This window comes from Anopheles cruzii, chromosome 3, assembly GCF_943734635.1.
Source record: "Anopheles cruzii chromosome 3, idAnoCruzAS_RS32_06, whole genome shotgun sequence".
NCBI classification, from domain to species: Eukaryota; Metazoa; Arthropoda; class Insecta; order Diptera; family Culicidae; genus Anopheles; species Anopheles cruzii.
Window position 1 is genome coordinate 12,561,859 of NC_069145.1, and position 17,325 is coordinate 12,579,183.

A 17,325-nucleotide genomic window follows, 5' to 3' on the forward strand; every position below is an offset into this window, starting at 1 on the left:
TTTGTAAACTCATTCTTACTGCTGTTCGTGCTTTGTCGCACGAAAGTCAGCGCCAGCCAGAAATAAAATCAGCTCCAGCGGCAAGGAACCGTTGGCGAATTCGAAGCAATGTACGCAATGCGTTTGTGTTCCTTTAACAGCTCACCGGGGATCCGAAAAATCAACCCTACTATCCACTAGAGGTTCCTACGGCCTTGTTCAATAGTATAACGTTTGAGATCGTGTTTTTCTTACACACTTTTTAAAAGTCATCACGGGTTACATCAGCCCTTCCGCCTGCGAGGATCGCCATAACCACTTAACGTACACAATGTCCGGGAACTAACGCGGCAGCAGCAAAGAAACCAAGCAAAGTCTTAATGCCTGTATTTTATATCATTTTAAAGGTGAACAAAATGATCCATGAAACAAATCGCCTGTCGCGAACTTGTTTCTTTTTCCATATTCATACTTTTTGACAATGACGCACACGAGAAGCTGCGACAAAATTTAATTGCATCAAAACAGAACGCTAGAGGACGCAAAAAAGAACCAAGGAACAAGCAACGAAGGGGGGAACGTTATCGTTTGACACTGCTTCATACCAAACTGGCCCCTATCTGAACCTCTGAATGTACAGCGGACATTATCGTTAAAATTATATTGTACTGTTTTCGGAGCAAGAATGTTGCCCGCGGAACGACGCTGTCACTGTGCACGTGAAGGTTAAAACGGATTTGGGGCACGTTTCCATCTAATTCGCCCTTCGCTTGTGTTGTCGGTGACAAAAACGCTTCTTCTGTTTTGATCACCATCGCACAAAGCGCAACGTTCTCAATCCATCTTATCCGCACGATTTACCCTGCAATTCAGTGTCACTTTGCATTGCGCCACAGAAAGACTTGTACAGGCGCACGCTATCCGAACCTCGAAGCCATGAAGTCCATCGCGTTCGCTAGCGTCGAGGAACAGTACCGCAAGTACGGCGATGGGCTGCGTGCTGCGGACGTGCGAGAGTTGGCCGACTGGGTGCGAGGGTTGGCCCATCTGCCTCCGGTCAGCGAATTGGAGCTGATCCTCTTCCTGCACTCGAACTACTACGATGTTGAGGCAGCCCGCCATACGATCGAGTGCTACTACAGCTTCCGAACGAGCTGCAAAAATCTTTTCGGCAGCCGCGACCTTTCCTTGCGCTCGATCCAGCAAGCCATGGATGTACTGTAAGTAGATCGAAGCAGGCGCTTGTATTTTGGTTCTGCTTCAATGCGATGGGCCTCTCTTTAAGTGACCTGACCGTTCTTCCTGAGCTCACTCCCGAGGGCTACCGAGTGCTGCTGGCAAAGATCGTTGACCCCGACGCGAGCAAGTTCTCGCTAAGCGCAATATTGACGTTGTAAGTAAACTGTGCCGTAAAGCGATAAGGCAGCGTATAGGTCCTCCATCAATCGTTTCATCCCGCCCAGTGCAATAATGTGTATCGACATCGTGCTCTGGGAAGAAGGGTGCAATAACGGGTCAATCCTCATCATCGATATGGACGGAATTCACCTGGGTCATTTGCCGAAATTGGGCATTTTTACGCTGAAGGACCTGCTGTACTTCATTCAGGAGGCGTTCCCCATTCGGCTGAAGGGTCTGCATCTAGCCAACGTTGTTCCCTTTATCGATCGAATCATGGCCATGATTAAGCCGTTCATGAAGAAGGAACTGCTTGAAATATTCCACCTTCACACCTCCATGGACACGCTTTTCCAGCACATTCCGCAGCAGTGTTTTCCGGCCGAATACGGTGGCAACGCGCCACCCAGAAAGCTGCTTTGTGGTGAGCACGCGAAAATTGACGAAGGGCGTTGCCTGTGATTCTGCGATATTTAAACATTTTCTTTGTTTTTTGTTTCATTTTGTAGATCAATTGTATAGCCGCACCGTGGAGTGTGAACATTTCCTGGCCAACTACGATCGGCAGAAACGCGTTGACGACAGCAAACGAATCGCCAGACCACGCACGATTGGCAATCTTTTTGGGTTGTTTTGAATAAAGTGTGCAAATAAATTGATGTTGAAAGGGACTCTGGTTTAAGAATTAGATATTTAAGATCAAGATGTTGTTGTTGTGATGTTACGAAACTGAACACGAGGCTTTTTTTTACAGGGTGTTTATTTATTTTAAAATAAAAAATAAATATGACTCGAAAACAAAACGAAACAAATGGCTCCAGTCCCACAATTCCATGGTGACCCTCCCCCCGTAACTACGCCGCGAAGCCGACCATAAAAACCTGTTTAATAAAACCCTTTTCCCAAAAATACGCACGAGAGAAACGTCACCGGAAACTGTTCAAATTAGTTCTAGAAGTTTTTAACTTTATCGGCTAAGTTTGCTAATGTTGGTCCCTTCGACAGCCGTTAGTCATACTTGCGTCAAATTTCGAAGGGCTGCTATTATTTGCATACAAATCGTAACAAGATTGCACGCAATGTCCGTTCTTAGCGCAAGAACCAGCTACCGCCATTTCTACAAACCTTGGCAACTGTCAAAAACATCTGTCCGCAGTTGTTTGTTTTCTTCTGCAGTCCGGAGGATATTCGTGATAAAGTTTTAAAACTGAGAATTCCTTTTTTAGACCGCTGCCCCAAAAGACCACAAAATGCACGAAGCGTACATAGTGTATCCGCCGGAAAAAATATCCGTGCAAATAGAGTCAATGACCGGTTTCGGTAGGGTTTTTGCTACTCAATTTGCGTCCAATGATTCACCGTCAGCTAACACACTCGATTCATCCGACAGATAACAAACTGATCCTCGGCACCCGGCAGGGCCATCTGTTGATGTACTCGTTCGAGCTAAACGCGGAAACCAACAAGCTCGATCTACAGCTGCTACAGTACGATAAGAACTTTAGCAAGAAGCCCATCACGCAGATCGATGCCATCGCGGAGTACAAGCTGATGTTCAGTCTGACCGATGGGCTGTTGAACGTGAACGACTTCAGCCGCCACGGATTCCCCTTGATACATTCGGCCGTCAAAACGAAGGGTGCTACGGTTTTCGCATTGGACGTTAAGGTACCGAACTATGCGCTTACGACGGTTCCACTGGTCCCAGCTTTACTTAGTGTATTATATTTTCAGCGGTCAAAGTCACTGACGAGCGACATTGCGATCGTCTGTCGGGTGTGTGTGGCCGTCAAACGGAAGCTACAGTGCTACTACTGGAAGCAGGACCACCTGCTCACCTTCATCAACGACATCGATTTGAACGATGTTCCGAAAACGGTGGCGTGGAACAATCATTTCATTTGCGTTGGCTACAAGACGGAGTACGTCCTGTACGATGTAAGTTTGGACATATAGTGCCGTAGGAGTTCTGCTGGAAACGTAACACTTTGTCCCCCGCAGATCAGCGGCGACATGCCACGGAAAATTGATCTCTTCCCGACGAGCTCCTCAAAGTCGATCGAACCGTGCATTACGCTGATCGAGGACAGTGTGTTCGCGGTGGTGAAGGACGAGCTGCTCATCACGATCTACACCGAAAAGTACAAGCTGGACGAGCGCGAAGGAACCAACATGTCGGGCTCGGTGAAACCGCCGGAGGTTGCCAGTGCCGTGGCGCTCGGTGACAAGCGTACGATGAACCTGAAGTCGCTGAACTGGAGCGAACCGTTCCAGTGTCTGGTGTGGGACGACCCGTACGCGATCGGGCTGATCAACGATGCGATCGAGGTGCGCGTGTTTGACAACGTCGACGACAAGGGCACGCTGATACAAACCCTGCCGCATATGCAGAAGGCACGATTTCTCGCTCGCGGCCGGCAGGGCCTACTGTACGCGGCTTCCGTTTCACACCTCTGGTGCATCCAAGCGGTGGACATATCGAAACAGCGAGAGCATCTGCTGCAGCAGGAAAACTTCCAGTTGGCCCTCAAGCTAACCGTAAGTACAGGGTGGTCAAAAACGCGTGCACATTTTGAACTACCCATTATTTCACGTTTAAAACGTCAAACTTGATTCTAAAAAATGTAGACATTTAGTAAACACTTCCAAGTTTACGAAATGGGTCGCTTTACGCTTGAAGAAAGCTGGGAAATATTAAAAGCAGCCCATTTGGTCGACCCCATTTTTGAGCACATTTTCGACTGTCTGTTGTCCTATCTCGGCAATAGCAACATGAATTTGGGTCTTGAGGTCGTCAATAGTTGCTGGTTTGTTCGCATTACATTTATCGTTCACCGCTCCCCAAAGATAATAATCCAAATGCGTCAAATCGCAGATTCTTGGAGGCCAATCCACATCACCATTTCCGGTGAATGTTCGATTGTCGAAGATGCGGCGCTAACAACCGATCGTGGCTGTCGTTGTAGGGCACGTAGCGCCATCCTGTTGAAGCCAAATCTCGGCTAAGTTCTCAGTACCAATTTCGCCAAAGAAACAATTAACCAACATTTCTCGGTGTCGTTCGCCATCGACGGTTACGACGGCTCTTTCTTCATTCTTTCATACGGCGGCCGATGATGCCGCAAGACCAAAATCTGCACCGAACAGTCACACGTAGGGAGTGCATTGGCTTCTTTTGCACGACGTGTGGGTTTTCCGAACCCCAAAAACGACAATTCTGCTTGTTAACATAACCACCGAGTTGGGAATAAGCTTACATGAAATGTGCTTTTCAAATATCGTACAGTTTGAGATTAGACCTACCACTTTGGAAGTAAGTTTTTAATATTTCCCAGCTTTCTTCGAGCGTAAAGTGACCCATTTCGTAAACTTGGAAGTGTTTACTAAATGTCTACATTTTTTAGAATCAAGTTTGACGTTTTAAACGTGAAATAATGGGTAGTTCAAAATGTGCACGCGTTTTTGACCACCCTGTATAAGGACTAACGGCCAACCGACGGGCCGTTACAACTAAGCGTTTTTCGTCCTCTTTTTGCGTACGGCAGAATATTTCCGACGAAAATGCCGAGTTTAAGGCAACGAAGATCAACGAAATCCAAACGCGCCACGCGTACAATCTGTTCGTGCGGAAACACTTCCGCGAATCGATGCGCGAGTTCGCCGATCTGGACACCGATCCGATCGATGTCATACGCCTGTTTCCGGACCTGTTGCCCGACAACGGCAAGCAAAACAAGCTGCTAGAGAACATGACCAGCAAACCGGTGCCGGTGCTCGATGAGAAAGAGCTGGAACATGCCATCCTGGCGCTGATTGACTATCTGGCCGAGAAGCGTTGGAGGTTGCAGAAACAGCTGAAGGAGGGAGCCAGCGAGGGATCGAGCAAAAACTTTGCCGCCCTGCTGGCCATCATCGACACGACGCTGCTCAAGTGCTACCTGCAGACGAGTGACTCGATGGTGGCATCCGTGTTGCGCATGAACCACTGCTATCTGGAGGAATCGGAACGTGTGCTGAAGAAGCACGACAAGTACGTTGAGCTCATCATCCTGTACCAGACGAAGGGTCAACACAAGCGCGCCCTGCAACTGCTGCAGACGCAAGCGGAAGTCCCGGGATCGCCACTGTTCGGCCACGACCGTACCGTGCAGTATCTGCAACAGCTCGGAGTGGACCACAAGCAGCTGGTGTTTGAGTTCGCCGGCTGGGTGCTTGCGAAGCATCCGGACGACGGGCTGAAGATTTTTATCGAAGAAATACCCGAGGTGCGCAATCTGCCGCGGGCCGAAGTGCTGGACTTTTTGCTGAAAGACCACAAGCCGCTAGTGATCCGGTATCTGGAGCACGTGATCAACGTGTGGCACGAGAAAAAGGCACTGTTTCACAACATTCTCATCCAGCAGTACCGCGAGAAGCTGCTCTTGCTGAAGAACGATACGGACTTGGAGCACGACACGTAAGAGAGAGTTGGTCGGGTTTTTAATTGGAATTGGTGTCACCTAAATGACCTCAAATACTTGCAGCCTAAAGAAAAGGGAACTAGCGTCGGTCAATGAAAAGTTGCTGAACTTTCTGAAAACTTCCGAGTACTGCCACGCAGAGAAGCTGCTGGGAGAGTTCCCGTACACGGATCTGTTTGAGGCTCGCGCGATCATTCTGGGGCGATTGGGTACGTTGGGCACTGTAGGTGGCCGTTAAGATTAACAACATTGCACGTGTTGCGATCGTTCTCATTCTCACAGGCAAACACGAGAAGGCACTGGCAATTTTTGTGCAGATTTTGGGCGATTTCGAGAAGGCACTCGCTTACTGCAACAGCACGTACGACGCGAACAATCCGCAGCACAGTGACGTGTACGTGACGCTGATGAAAATCCTTCTCACACCACCGACGGCCCCACCGTACAGTGATGTGGAGCTGCACCCGCGGTGCCTAGAGCCCGACCACGACCTGGTTCTGAGTATCCTCGAGCAGCACGCCACGAAGATCAATCCGTACACGGCGCTGCAGATCCTGCCGGACACGATTCCGTTGGCACGCATTAAGCACTTTCTTGAACTGTCCCTAAAGTACTACCTCGAGAAGAAGCAACGGGCACAGGTGCTGAGGGGTCTGCACTACGCCGAGAACCTGCAGATTATGGAACAGAAGATGCACTACGAATCGAAGCACTTCCTCGTGACGGACCTGAGCGTGTGCGCGGTCTGCAAGAAAAAGTTCAGCAACCAAAGTGCGTTCGTCCGTGTGCCAGATGGGAGCATCGTTCACTTCTCCTGTCAAGATCGGATATTCTAATAACGGACGAACTGAGAAGGACTTAGGCTTCTGAAACTATTTATATTCAAATAAACCTATTCCATTTATGACAGCTTTAAAAGTGTGGCAATTGGTGTCTATATTTAATAAGCAACCGGCTACTGTTGGAGTTTGTTACTTGAAAGAAGCTTACGAGGGTGACTTGGCATATTTCCTATCTAAACATCCGATGGTTACACTAGTAAATGAAAGCTAGTGGATTTTGTTGTCAATATTCTGTTACTTCAGTTAATCACCAAAATTACGACCGGTGTGGACGCGCAGTTTTTTGTACAACGATGATCGTCCAAAAATTGCAGCTACCGGCGAAAACATCGCCAATAGAACCACCGAACTAAATGGGGGACACAGGAAAAGTAATGAACATGTAAAAAAGTGTCTTTCTCACATTTAAAATCAACATTCAAACATCAAGTTAAACCACAAACTTGTTCTCAGCAGTTGAAAATCGGAAAACTTCGCTCGGAAGATTTCGATTTCGCTTTTAGACCAGGTGAGGGAAAAAATCGGGAAAAAGATTCGGTTTGCAGAAGAAAATAATCCTTTTTCATCAGTATAATGCACCGTGTCACAAGAGCATGTCGAAAATCGTCTGTTCATTTGCCAAAATCTTGTTCATCTGCCAAAATCGACTGAAAAACGGCGGAGTTATCCAACATTTAAATATCCCCTGTCGTGAATACTCACCCTGTAGATAAAGAACATAGTAAGCCCATCTCATTCGGTTGCAACTTTGCTAATAGAAACATTTTCAACACTTTACAGTGCGGCAAAGAAGTGCCAAGATTAATACTGTGTCTCAGAAAGGAGACGTAACATCTTGTGTGTCGGATCATCATCATTCATCATCTTCCACTCTAATCATTATTTCAAAAATGAAGCAGCACAAGTTTTTCCATTTATTTGCCAAATCATACGGGATGCCAAAAACAAGGCAGGATTGTAGAACTTTTACACATTTCTATCAAAATTCATTGAATATTTACACTGTTTACGGCACAAGCAGATTGAAGCAGCACGGCTGAAGCAGATTCATTCGAACCTCGCGGCAGGATGCTACACTAGGGTCAATTTCCCATGTGTGATACTTTATCTGTTCACATTTCATGCCCCGGGATGGGCTCCGTCCAATGGTCCCGGGGATCATCAAATGGCAAAAAAAAAACGGTCCATCAAACCGAAAACGTTAAAAATCCCGTTCTCTCCCGGTGCACCATATGGACGGCAAACAAGTTTGCGCCGATAATGACCCGTGCCGTGCTTCCGCTTACTCACGTTACTAATGTTCTTGCAGCTGACCTAGTGCAGCCCGATCGGCCGAGGTCCCCACAGCATCCGAGTCTGGACCATCCGTCCATCCGTCCGTCCATCGCGTCCCTCGTGCCGTCGGGCCAGCGGGTCCAACCCGTGGGTCTGTGGGAACCGGTTTTCCCGCCGATCCGTTTTGCGACACAACTCGACCGTTATCCTTTGTCCTGCCCATGGGTCCATCGGCAAACCAGTTTTCGTCCCGTGTCCCTTTTTCCACGGCACCAAATCGCCCATCGGCCGCTGGCCTACCCGGTGGGCCGCGGTGAAATGCAATCTTGGAAACCAGTTCTAACCCTTTATCTTTAAAATAAATAGCTGCGCTCGCCGGCCGCGCACCGCTGGGGTGACCGCTTCGATCGGTGTGTCCCGGACGCTGTACCGTGCGTCCTAGAAAGGTCATTGTTTGCCTAATTTATGCAACGAAATCTAGGACCCATCAAGGTTCGGAACGGACGGACGGCCGGTGGACCGGTTATTGTGGTGTGCCTCCGGGGACGATTCGTTGCGGCTTTTCCGGGCCGGGCCGGGCCCGTGTCCACCAGGAAGGACCGTTCGGCCTAGCCACTGACGAGCTGTTGTCAAGAAACGCGCTGCGGCTGCATCATTAGCGGAATCTCAGCGAGGCCATCCGGAGGAGAGAACGAAAAAAATATGAACAAACGCAAAGAAAATCCTTTCCCGGGATCGCCCGAACGGAGTGTCCGGAATTAAAGTACACCCGACCACCACCGACCCCGCGGAGAGATGATGAGAGGACCATGGCAAACACTCGCTCGCAACCGGCCCCTTCTCAGCCAACCGGGCGACCCTCGCTCGCCAAGAAAGCGCGGCCCCTGTCTTGCGCCGGGGGAATTAAAAAGAAAAAGATATAAAGGGGTTCCGCGAAGGGAGAAAAAATAAAGATAAGAAGGCCCTGAATGCCATGCGCGTACCGTCTTCCGCTGGTTGGAGGGTTCGGTCGGTTGGTCGGTCGGCTGGCCCAAGATAGCACGGACAGTATTCGCGCGGGGGAAAAAAGAAAATCAAACAGAAAAAGGATACATAAAACGGCCATCCCTCTGTCCGTGGACCGTGCGGTGCGCGGTGCGTGACCATTACGAAGGCGCTTCCCAGCCCGCCCGAAAGAAAGGAGGGTTCCTTCTTCGTTTGCATCTCGCGGGCATCGCAGTCGGCGAAGGCGCTGGGAAAATCAATTTCGCACCACTCGGCGCCGCGTTGATAAAGATTGACAACGCGTTTTTCGGCGCTCATCGTCAACGGCAGCATGAAGGGTTGCTTTTCGAAATTCAAATGCGCATTTCAAATTTAATAGCTAATGGAATCACAATGGAGTGGACAAAGACGTTGCTGTCTAGGTAGCGGATTTTGCATTCATCGTTCTTTCTTATAAAATCAGTCTTATAAAAAAAGGGGCAAAATCAAACATTTATTTATGCATTTATTTAGTTATTAATACCAACTTAAGGTTTTGCATTCACTGCCAAGGTTCGGACTGACGTCTTTCGCAGAGAAACCAATGAGCGTCGGTGCAGAGATCTACGGACGAGCCAAAAAACTTACCCAGTATGTCTTTTAACTAACGATTTTTATTTTTACTTCATTTATACCCCACAAAAACTCGTGCTCGAGTCATACTTGTTTTGGCAAATGATAGGTCTCAGTACATGTTTCATTAATGTTTACTAAATTTAATATTGGCTCTTTGTGACACACGCCATAAATTTACTGACACATAACTTTATGTGGCATATGGCATGTTTTTTCTTCAATAAAATCTCGGTATTTAGAAGACATACTGTGTTCCAAATTAATAGGAAATTAAACTTTTTAAAAATCCCTACATGCCAGTGATTTGTGAGTGGTTTCTTGCTTCTTTTTTTAAGTACAAATTCGATTGCCTAAAAACAAATCAACAACAACAAAGGCGTGGTTGCTGAAATGGAATTAAAACCGTCTGGCATTGCTTCTCATATCTTAATTGAAATAAAACATGGACATCGTCCGTGCATCATTCGTTAACCTCGTATTCCATTGCAAAGGTCGTCAGTTTGAACCTGAATCTGGAGGTCAACATGGATGTGAAAGTGAAAGCGCAAACTACTCTTCTCGTTGCTTCACAATAAATAAACAACAATGAAAAGTAAAGTTTTGTGTAAAATATTGTGTATCAAAATGTTAAGGTTTACCTTACCCTAACAGAAAGTGGTAGTACCCTCAGTGCCATGCCTCTAACATGAATAATAGATTAAATTTTCGTACTAATACATATTTTATACGTTACCATTACGTTACCATTACTTAAGGATGGACGAAGGGCGAATTCAATTGATTCTCTCCTTAAAATGGCAAAACAATTTGCAAATAAAACGGGTAAGTGTCCTAGCGCAAGCCCAGAAGAACTCAATATTTTATGACTTTGTATAAAATATATTCCCTACAGAAGAGGGGTACGGACTTAGTTCTTTTGAGAATCGACCAACTGGAATGGATTCCCAGAGTTCCCATCGGCACCAGTAAAACCCGGCGTCCGCCCGTAGATCTTCCCCCACGCAAAAGAGTTTCGAATTTTTTGTTTCAAATTCTTTTTCTCCACCGAGAACGCCTGCAAATGATTGGGCTCCTGCTCCTGCGTGGAGGCCCAATATTCGTTGGAAATAATCGTGACTTTCAGAAATTAGACACCGAGCGCTCCGCCGTCCCCGGGCCCGAACAATGATAGAATTCCATCTAGACGGCAATAGAAGAAAACGATGGTAGTTAATCGGACATCCGAACGGAGGGCCAAGGAGCCGAAAAAAAGGGGAACGAACCGAAACGAAGGGAAAAACGTTTCGCCCTCGCAACGGCGAACAGGACTTTCGCAACCCTTTTTCTCCGAAATGGCCGGAAAACAAACGGCATACGAAAAAAAAAACGGCCGGTCCTGGCCGGGGCTACATGGAAGCGCCGAACTGAAGGCAAAGAAAAATTGCTCGAATCAATCTTTTGCAGGCATCGGGTGGGGATGGGCGAGCTAAAGTAAGGAAAATTCACTATGTACAAGTTCGGTGCTCGGCCTCGGCCGGAGTGGCTGCCATTTCGAACGCACTGTCTTGGCCTGGACCAGGACGTGGCTATGTATTGGGCGCCAAAGGCGAAGGCGAATGAATTAATGAGGTGAACAGGCGACCGGAGCGGCGGGCGACGGGGGCCGGCGGTGGGCGGCGAATGGCGCCGAGACACTTAATTTCAGCCAAGAAAGAACCGGGGGTGAAAAATTAAAAACGAAAAGAAAAATTTGAATAATGGAAAACTTTTTGGATCGCACTGGAATGGTTGTTGTTGTTGTTGATGGGTGGCCACGATCTTGAAAATTCAATATCGTAGATCCCGAATTTCCAGTTTCCGGAGTTTCGCACCCTTTTTTCGCGTGGTGCGGATGGTGGCGTTGGTGGAAAAGTGGCCGGGAAGCGTCCGGTCGGGCGGATGGGGGGTGACCAAGCGAACAAAACACCAACGAAGCTCTCCCTCATGGACTGATGATGGCCGCCGGGCCGGAGGAAATTGTGAAATCATGTCTTTCGGGCAACAAAACGAAAAAACCTTTCTTCCTCCTGCTCAGTAGTTGACGCGGACGCGGTGCTTCGCTTTATTTCTCTTGCGGACTTTTGAGGTTTCTTGGCGTAATTTATGCTACTTTATGCTTGATTTTTGTATGCGAACGAGGCTTCAGATCCGCCTCGTCATCATTCGCAGAGCGCAGATTCTCTTGAAGTATATTGCTGCTGCTCTATTTACTCGGTCGAAATGCTTTATTTTTTAGCCCGCTTTTATTTATGTAAACTCATTAGTTCGAAGGAAATTCGAAAGAAGCAATTATGCCCATGGAAACAATTAGTAAAGTAATTTGCAACGAAAATTAAGGATACTGAATTGACGGGGGACAATTCAAAGTAAAATAGTAAACAATCTTAGATTTTGTATAAAAACCAATGCATAAACATTTACAAAGGTTTAAAGTGTTGTTATATAACCGAGAAAAGGTCAATGCGGTCAATTGAATTAAACTGCAGCTATGGACACGATGGAGATAAGAGGCTTGCAGGATAACGAAGCTAAATAATTTCAAAAGAAACCTCAAAAAACAGTACAAATGGAATTAACAATGCAAAAAGGTAATGATGCGCAGTGAAGCTCAGGCCCGCTCATTGGCACAATGAAATTTAGATACATTTGTCAAAGCTAAAACACGTAATTACTAACCAAATCGTCGATTAACTCTTCAAAACGGCTAATTTCTTGGTGTTCGTAATTACACGGCACAGGTTGCTACGACGTGCCGTTGAATTCAACTGACACAGACGGAGTTACTTCGTGGCTCAATAAGTTGTTGGGCTAAATGTTTGTCTCAAACGTTTTGCAACATCTTTGCAACAATTTGACTTCTTTTTGTATCTTTAGGTCGAGACCTTAGGCTTATTTTCACACTGCTGATACGACACGCAGACGAAATATTGTCGCTTGGTGGTCTTTCTGTAAACGCTAAAAGTGCGCTCGGCTGATGATTGGAGATAGGCAAGCGGCTTTAATTCAATTGTCGTGCATATTTTGTGTGCTTGCGTTTGATTAGTGACATGAAAGGACATACTTTCGTTCCCCAACGAACTGAATAGAAAGGAAAATGGTCCTTCAACATTGCATTCCGCATTTTTCTTCAGAACGGAAAAATATTTACAAAAAGTTTAGTCTTAGCAAGCAGCAAACTAAACGATATTTACCAAGGTATCAAATATTACCCATTTATCCGAAACTGATTACTGAAAGAACCCTTTTCAACAACAATTTCTTCAAGTAAAAATGCATTCATATGCGCACAAGGTATGGGTTCGTTACTGATCGGCGCTTCACTTTCATGCGCTTCAAACGATCAAATGCCGAGAAGTGTACTGTTTCAGCTCTATGTACGACATAAGGATGTTTAAATAACACCCTTGGCCGGCCCCGCGGAAGCCCTCGCTGAATTCACAGGAGCTCCACATCCTTACCAATCATCCGCCGGCATCATTAGCGGCTCACATAGTTGCACACTATCCGCGGTTTCGGCCGGGATCGTGATTAGGATTGTGTGGCGCGTTCCAGTTAGATTTGCTGGGAAATTTAAACAACTTTCGCGAGCACAAACAACACTGGCGTTTTCGCGGAAACGCCTCGACGGAGGGACGGAAATAAAACTCCGAGCTCCAAGGACTCGGTGGAGCAGTGTGCGCCCTTTCGGTGGCTCGGCAACAACAGCATCAATAATGCCGCACGGTTTGATAATGATTGCGATGAATATTCATTAAAAGTGAGTCTCTTCGGCGCGCGGGTGAAACCCGCGAAGCGAACGCTCCGTCCGCCATTGCACATTTATTGGAATGGCCGCCATTTCGAACGCATTCGCACATTCGTGTGGGGTGGGCACTGTTGCACCCTCGTACTCTGCCGGCCGCCCTCACTCCCCCACGAGGTGAACAGTTTCGAGAGCAGCAAAAAAAACACGAAGCCACGTTTCACCAAGCCCACCCAACGCACCCTTCGCGGCCGGTGCATTCACGGTTCCGACCCTACCGAAAACTCCGCTGCGATGCAACTGAAGAAGGACGAGCTCGGGGCCTGCTTTGCGTCCGCCGGCTGTCGCCAATGCGCTCGGTAGGCACGGCCCTCCGCGATGCCTGCGAGATGCCCGGGGTGGTTGCCGTTGTTGGATCGTACACACACACACACATGGCGGCGAGGGGTGACCAAAACAAGATTTACATAAGCCCGGCCTTTGCGGACCGGACCGGCCGGTCAGAGCGACTTGCAAGCGGAACCCCGTTCCCCGAGGCGCCGACTGTATTTGTGCAGTGGCCAGTGCCGGCCGGCCGGCCGAGTGTGACCTTGCACATGTGTGTGCATTTGCATGTCCCCTCCGTGGACAACGTACGAGTGTGTGGCCCGCGCCACGCGTGTGTCCGCCGAAGGTCAGTATCGAATTAGTCTACTTTTACGGTAGCCTCGGTCGGACGTGCAGCAAAAGGACATCCTGGTGCGCGATTGTGAACCGATTGGTTATTCTACGGGTAACGGAAACCGGTCGATCAACAACAAAGTGCCATCTCGTCCTCCTACGTTACTTCAGGCGTGTTTTGGGACTTTGAGCGCGGTTACGAGTGGAGTGGACGATCGCCGGAGACACTTCCGGATCGGATTGGGAGCCAGTGCCAGGAGTTGCCAACTGCCACCAATGATCGAAGACGACCGTCACGGGACCAACATTGTAATTTTTTTGCGTGGTCAAAATTTTATGTGTACGGTGAAATCTGTTTGTAGATTAAAAGATGGTTTTTTCGTTTGTTTGCGATTTAATTTAGACGCTGTTTGTGATGTGATATGCTTTACTTGGTTCAATGTAACTGCGGCATGCCTGCGATTCGAGGAATTACAACCGTTTACGCTTATTACGACAGTGGCGTCCGTGTTTAAGATGTTCAAACGGTTCAAAGCAGCCCACACTAAGCGCTAATGGCCGGGAAAAATAGAACACAGTCGACAAGAGCAAAGTGGATTTTTTTTTTAATTTGGTTAAATCGGTAAAAACGAACAAAACCGATTGTTTCATCAATATACAAAATCGAAACATACTTGTCTGAAGCTTTATACTAAAAATGAAAGTTTTGCAATCAAGTTTATACACTTTCCGGGTTCGAAGTGACGTCTTTCGCATGGAAACCTATGAGAGTAACCGGTGAAGCATTGGCGGATGATTTGTAATGATGTTTGCCTCCAGGAAAAAGGTTCCCAGGCAGGGATTCTCGTCTTTCGCATTGGATCTGATTAATCGGAGCGACGTAGACGAATGGCACAATCAATGTTTTAAGAATCTTAATTGTTTGTGGTTCTTAAATAACGATCGGGGCTGTATTTGAAACATCTTCCTTCAGTTTCATTTATTAACTCTGATTGTTTATTATGATTTACAGAATTCACGAATAATTTAATTCAAGAATTCTACTCTTTTTTACGGTTCTAAAAGTTACAAAGACAATTTTTTGTTGTATTTAAAAATAAACTTCTTACTTGATCGTGTTACTCCACTGTCGCATCCTAATCAGCAGTATGAAAGCTATGGAAATCGATTAATTGGAATTTTGACTGGCAAGTGACACATAAACCACAGTCAGAAGACAGAGTGTAGAAGAAACATAACAAATATAAACCAAATTTTATAATTTCACATTTTGCGTTCTTGTTTTATTTAGTTTCGCCGAGTTCATTATTTTCTCCTAATTTATTACACGTTTCGAAACAACTGGATAGTAGAATTTTATCCCGCCAAACGTTTTTCAAACTAACCCGCCTGTCGTGTCGAGAATCGAAATGGAATTTATCGTCCCCCGAAAGGATACGACCATACGACCATTCAGCATCGCCCATATCTTGGCAACCCTTTCGCGTTCCTCTATTTCCCCCGGCTCCGTTCCCCAAAAAATTGGTCACCAACCGAACGGCGCACGTTAATCGCCTCTAATCGAAGCATTTCGTCTCGAAGATTGAAGACACCCACCCAAAAACCGAACCTTGGCCACACGGACGAAGGGGTTTTTTTTAACGCTGCCCGGTCCTTCGGAACCCGGTGGGTGGCGCTGGTGGTGGGTGCTGAAGTGGCCGTCGCCACAGCCGCATCCCGGTTTCCGGCTTTCCATCAACTCCAGCTCATCTTTCGCGCCGCGTCCTATGTACTGTACGCTCGCGCTAAAGAAAGTGAAATCGACCTCTGCGTAGCACATAAATGGGGCGAAGCGTCCCAAAAAAAAGGAGGGGGCACGGAAAAAGTGGAGCATATAAGTGCGCCACGGAATATAGATAACGGCGTGGACATTTAAATTGATAACGGTCGGCGGAGTATTTAAAAATTCGGCGAAAAAGGACTTCGTTGGCAAAGAAAAACAATCGCCAGCGCAAGAGCGAGACCGTCGCTCGGGTACCTCCCACCGCCCCACCGGCCAAGGGACGGCATCAGGGTGGCCATCGGTGAGGCGAAAGGAAAGCGAATCAAGAAAATTGCGCAAAATTTCCCGAGGTCCTCGGTTCGACCGTGGCTTTGGGGGGGGCGGCGGAAAAAAGACCATCGCGCACGGAAGACGCGCGCGGCAAGACAAGCGCCAAGCACCAACACACGGACACGCGGCCTATCTTTTTCCTATTTATTTCTTCGCCTTCACCACCAGTCGTCGCACTCCGATTGGTGTTTCTTTGTTGTTTCGCGCGGAAAAGCGCAAAATTAATGGCGAGAAGAAACGAAAAAATATCCCCCGAAATGGGGCGCCAGAAAAGTGGAAAATCTCCAACTCGAATTCATCTTCAACTCGTCGGCGAACTCGATCCCGAAAATAGAGGGGTTGCGAGCGCACGAGAGAGAGAAGACATCCAGAATAAAACCCAAAGGGGGACGGCAGGAAAAATGGGCATCATTTTCATATTTTTCCTCATCATCCCCAGCCGGCACCGTCCCGTAACCGTGTCCCGCTTATCATCCCCGCACACCCGCCGCGAACACTGCAAAGTGATTTATTTCCTCGCGCGGCACCCAAGAGAGCATCAAAAAAGGACTCCCATTTTCTTTTTCTCCGAGCCAACGCGCGGTCCAAGATAATAAGACTCCAAGACACCACCACCATAGCAACGGAATGGCCGCCCTACACGGCGGCCACCGAGACGCGACCACGACGACGACGACAGAACGGACCACCGCACCACCCAACCATCCCGCAAAGGGCTTACAAAATGGTGTCGTCTCTGTTTCTTTTCGTTTGGCCTCAAGGAAGCTCCGTATTAGGTCGCTTCAAAAGAAATTCCATGATTTGTAAAAGAAATTTCTCTGTGTGTGTGTCTCATGTTGTTTGCAATTTTAAAACAGCAACAGCAACCCACCAGAAGCACTCAGTAAAATCCTGGCCGGACCCGGCATCGATTGTGTCCCAGTGGCTTATCCATAGATAATCCGTCTGCGCTGCAGCGATTGACAACTGACAACCCTTAGACAGTGCATCAACTTGGCTGCAAAACGTTAAATAGGTACTTAATACGGCTCTCTGTCCGTTCTAATAAAAACAAATAATAATAATAATAAGTTCAAGATCCAAATGAATTTGTGCGCCATACTTTGTTCCTTCCGATCAAAGTAGTGCTTGCATGATGAACGCACTCGAAGATTTGCATCGTTCTCACGGCCTCCTAGATCGTGGCCCCTTTTTTGACAGCAAACCTAAGGCAACGAAATCAGCGAGCTCAAAAACACCTACAAAGGAGTGCATTTGGAG

At 47.4% G+C, this 17,325-nt stretch overlaps 2 protein-coding genes across 3 annotated transcripts; both read left to right on the plus strand.

Moving 5' to 3' along the window:
• The first annotated feature begins 915 nt into the window (after positions 1-915).
• Positions 916-2,014, plus strand: LOC128273908 (alpha-tocopherol transfer protein-like). The gene is made up of 4 exons (XM_053011980.1): positions 916-1,199; positions 1,265-1,372; positions 1,443-1,801; positions 1,887-2,014. Exons 1-4 carry the CDS (start codon positions 916-918, stop codon positions 2,012-2,014), a joined length of 879 nt encoding a protein of 292 aa, XP_052867940.1.
• Positions 2,015-2,563: 549 nt separating this feature from the next.
• On the plus strand, positions 2,564-6,733 carry LOC128271955 (vam6/Vps39-like protein). Of its 2 annotated transcripts, none has more exons than XM_053009647.1 (7): positions 2,564-2,697; positions 2,768-3,045; positions 3,112-3,315; positions 3,379-3,915; positions 4,923-5,833; positions 5,901-6,046; positions 6,120-6,733. In XM_053009647.1, exons 1-7 carry the CDS (start codon positions 2,628-2,630, stop codon positions 6,671-6,673), a joined length of 2,700 nt encoding a protein of 899 aa, XP_052865607.1. In that variant the 5' UTR covers positions 2,564-2,627; the 3' UTR covers positions 6,674-6,733. The 2 variants fall into 2 exon arrangements, with proteins under 2 accessions (XP_052865607.1, XP_052865608.1); XM_053009648.1 differs by having other exon boundaries at positions 5,913-6,046.
• Positions 6,734-17,325: the final 10,592 nt, after the last annotated feature.

What these genes read in the sequence shown, in the direction of transcription:
- LOC128273908 (XM_053011980.1), top strand. Translation starts at nt 916, where the DNA reads ATGAAGTCCATCGCGTTCGCTAGCGTCGAGGAACAGTACCGCAAGTAC. An exon ending in CAGCAAGCCATGGATGTACT is followed by an intron (nt 1,200 to 1,264) that starts GTAAGTAGATCG and finishes CCTCTCTTTAAG; the next exon opens with TGACCTGACCGTTCTTCCTG. An exon ending in ACCCAGAAAGCTGCTTTGTG is followed by an intron (nt 1,802 to 1,886) that starts GTGAGCACGCGA and finishes TTCATTTTGTAG; the next exon opens with ATCAATTGTATAGCCGCACC.
- LOC128271955 (XM_053009647.1), top strand. Translation starts at nt 2,628, where the DNA reads ATGCACGAAGCGTACATAGTGTATCCGCCGGAAAAAATATCCGTGCAA. An exon ending in TTTTCGCATTGGACGTTAAG is followed by an intron (nt 3,046 to 3,111) that starts GTACCGAACTAT and finishes TTATATTTTCAG; the next exon opens with CGGTCAAAGTCACTGACGAG. An exon ending in CGGAGTACGTCCTGTACGAT is followed by an intron (nt 3,316 to 3,378) that starts GTAAGTTTGGAC and finishes TGTCCCCCGCAG; the next exon opens with ATCAGCGGCGACATGCCACG.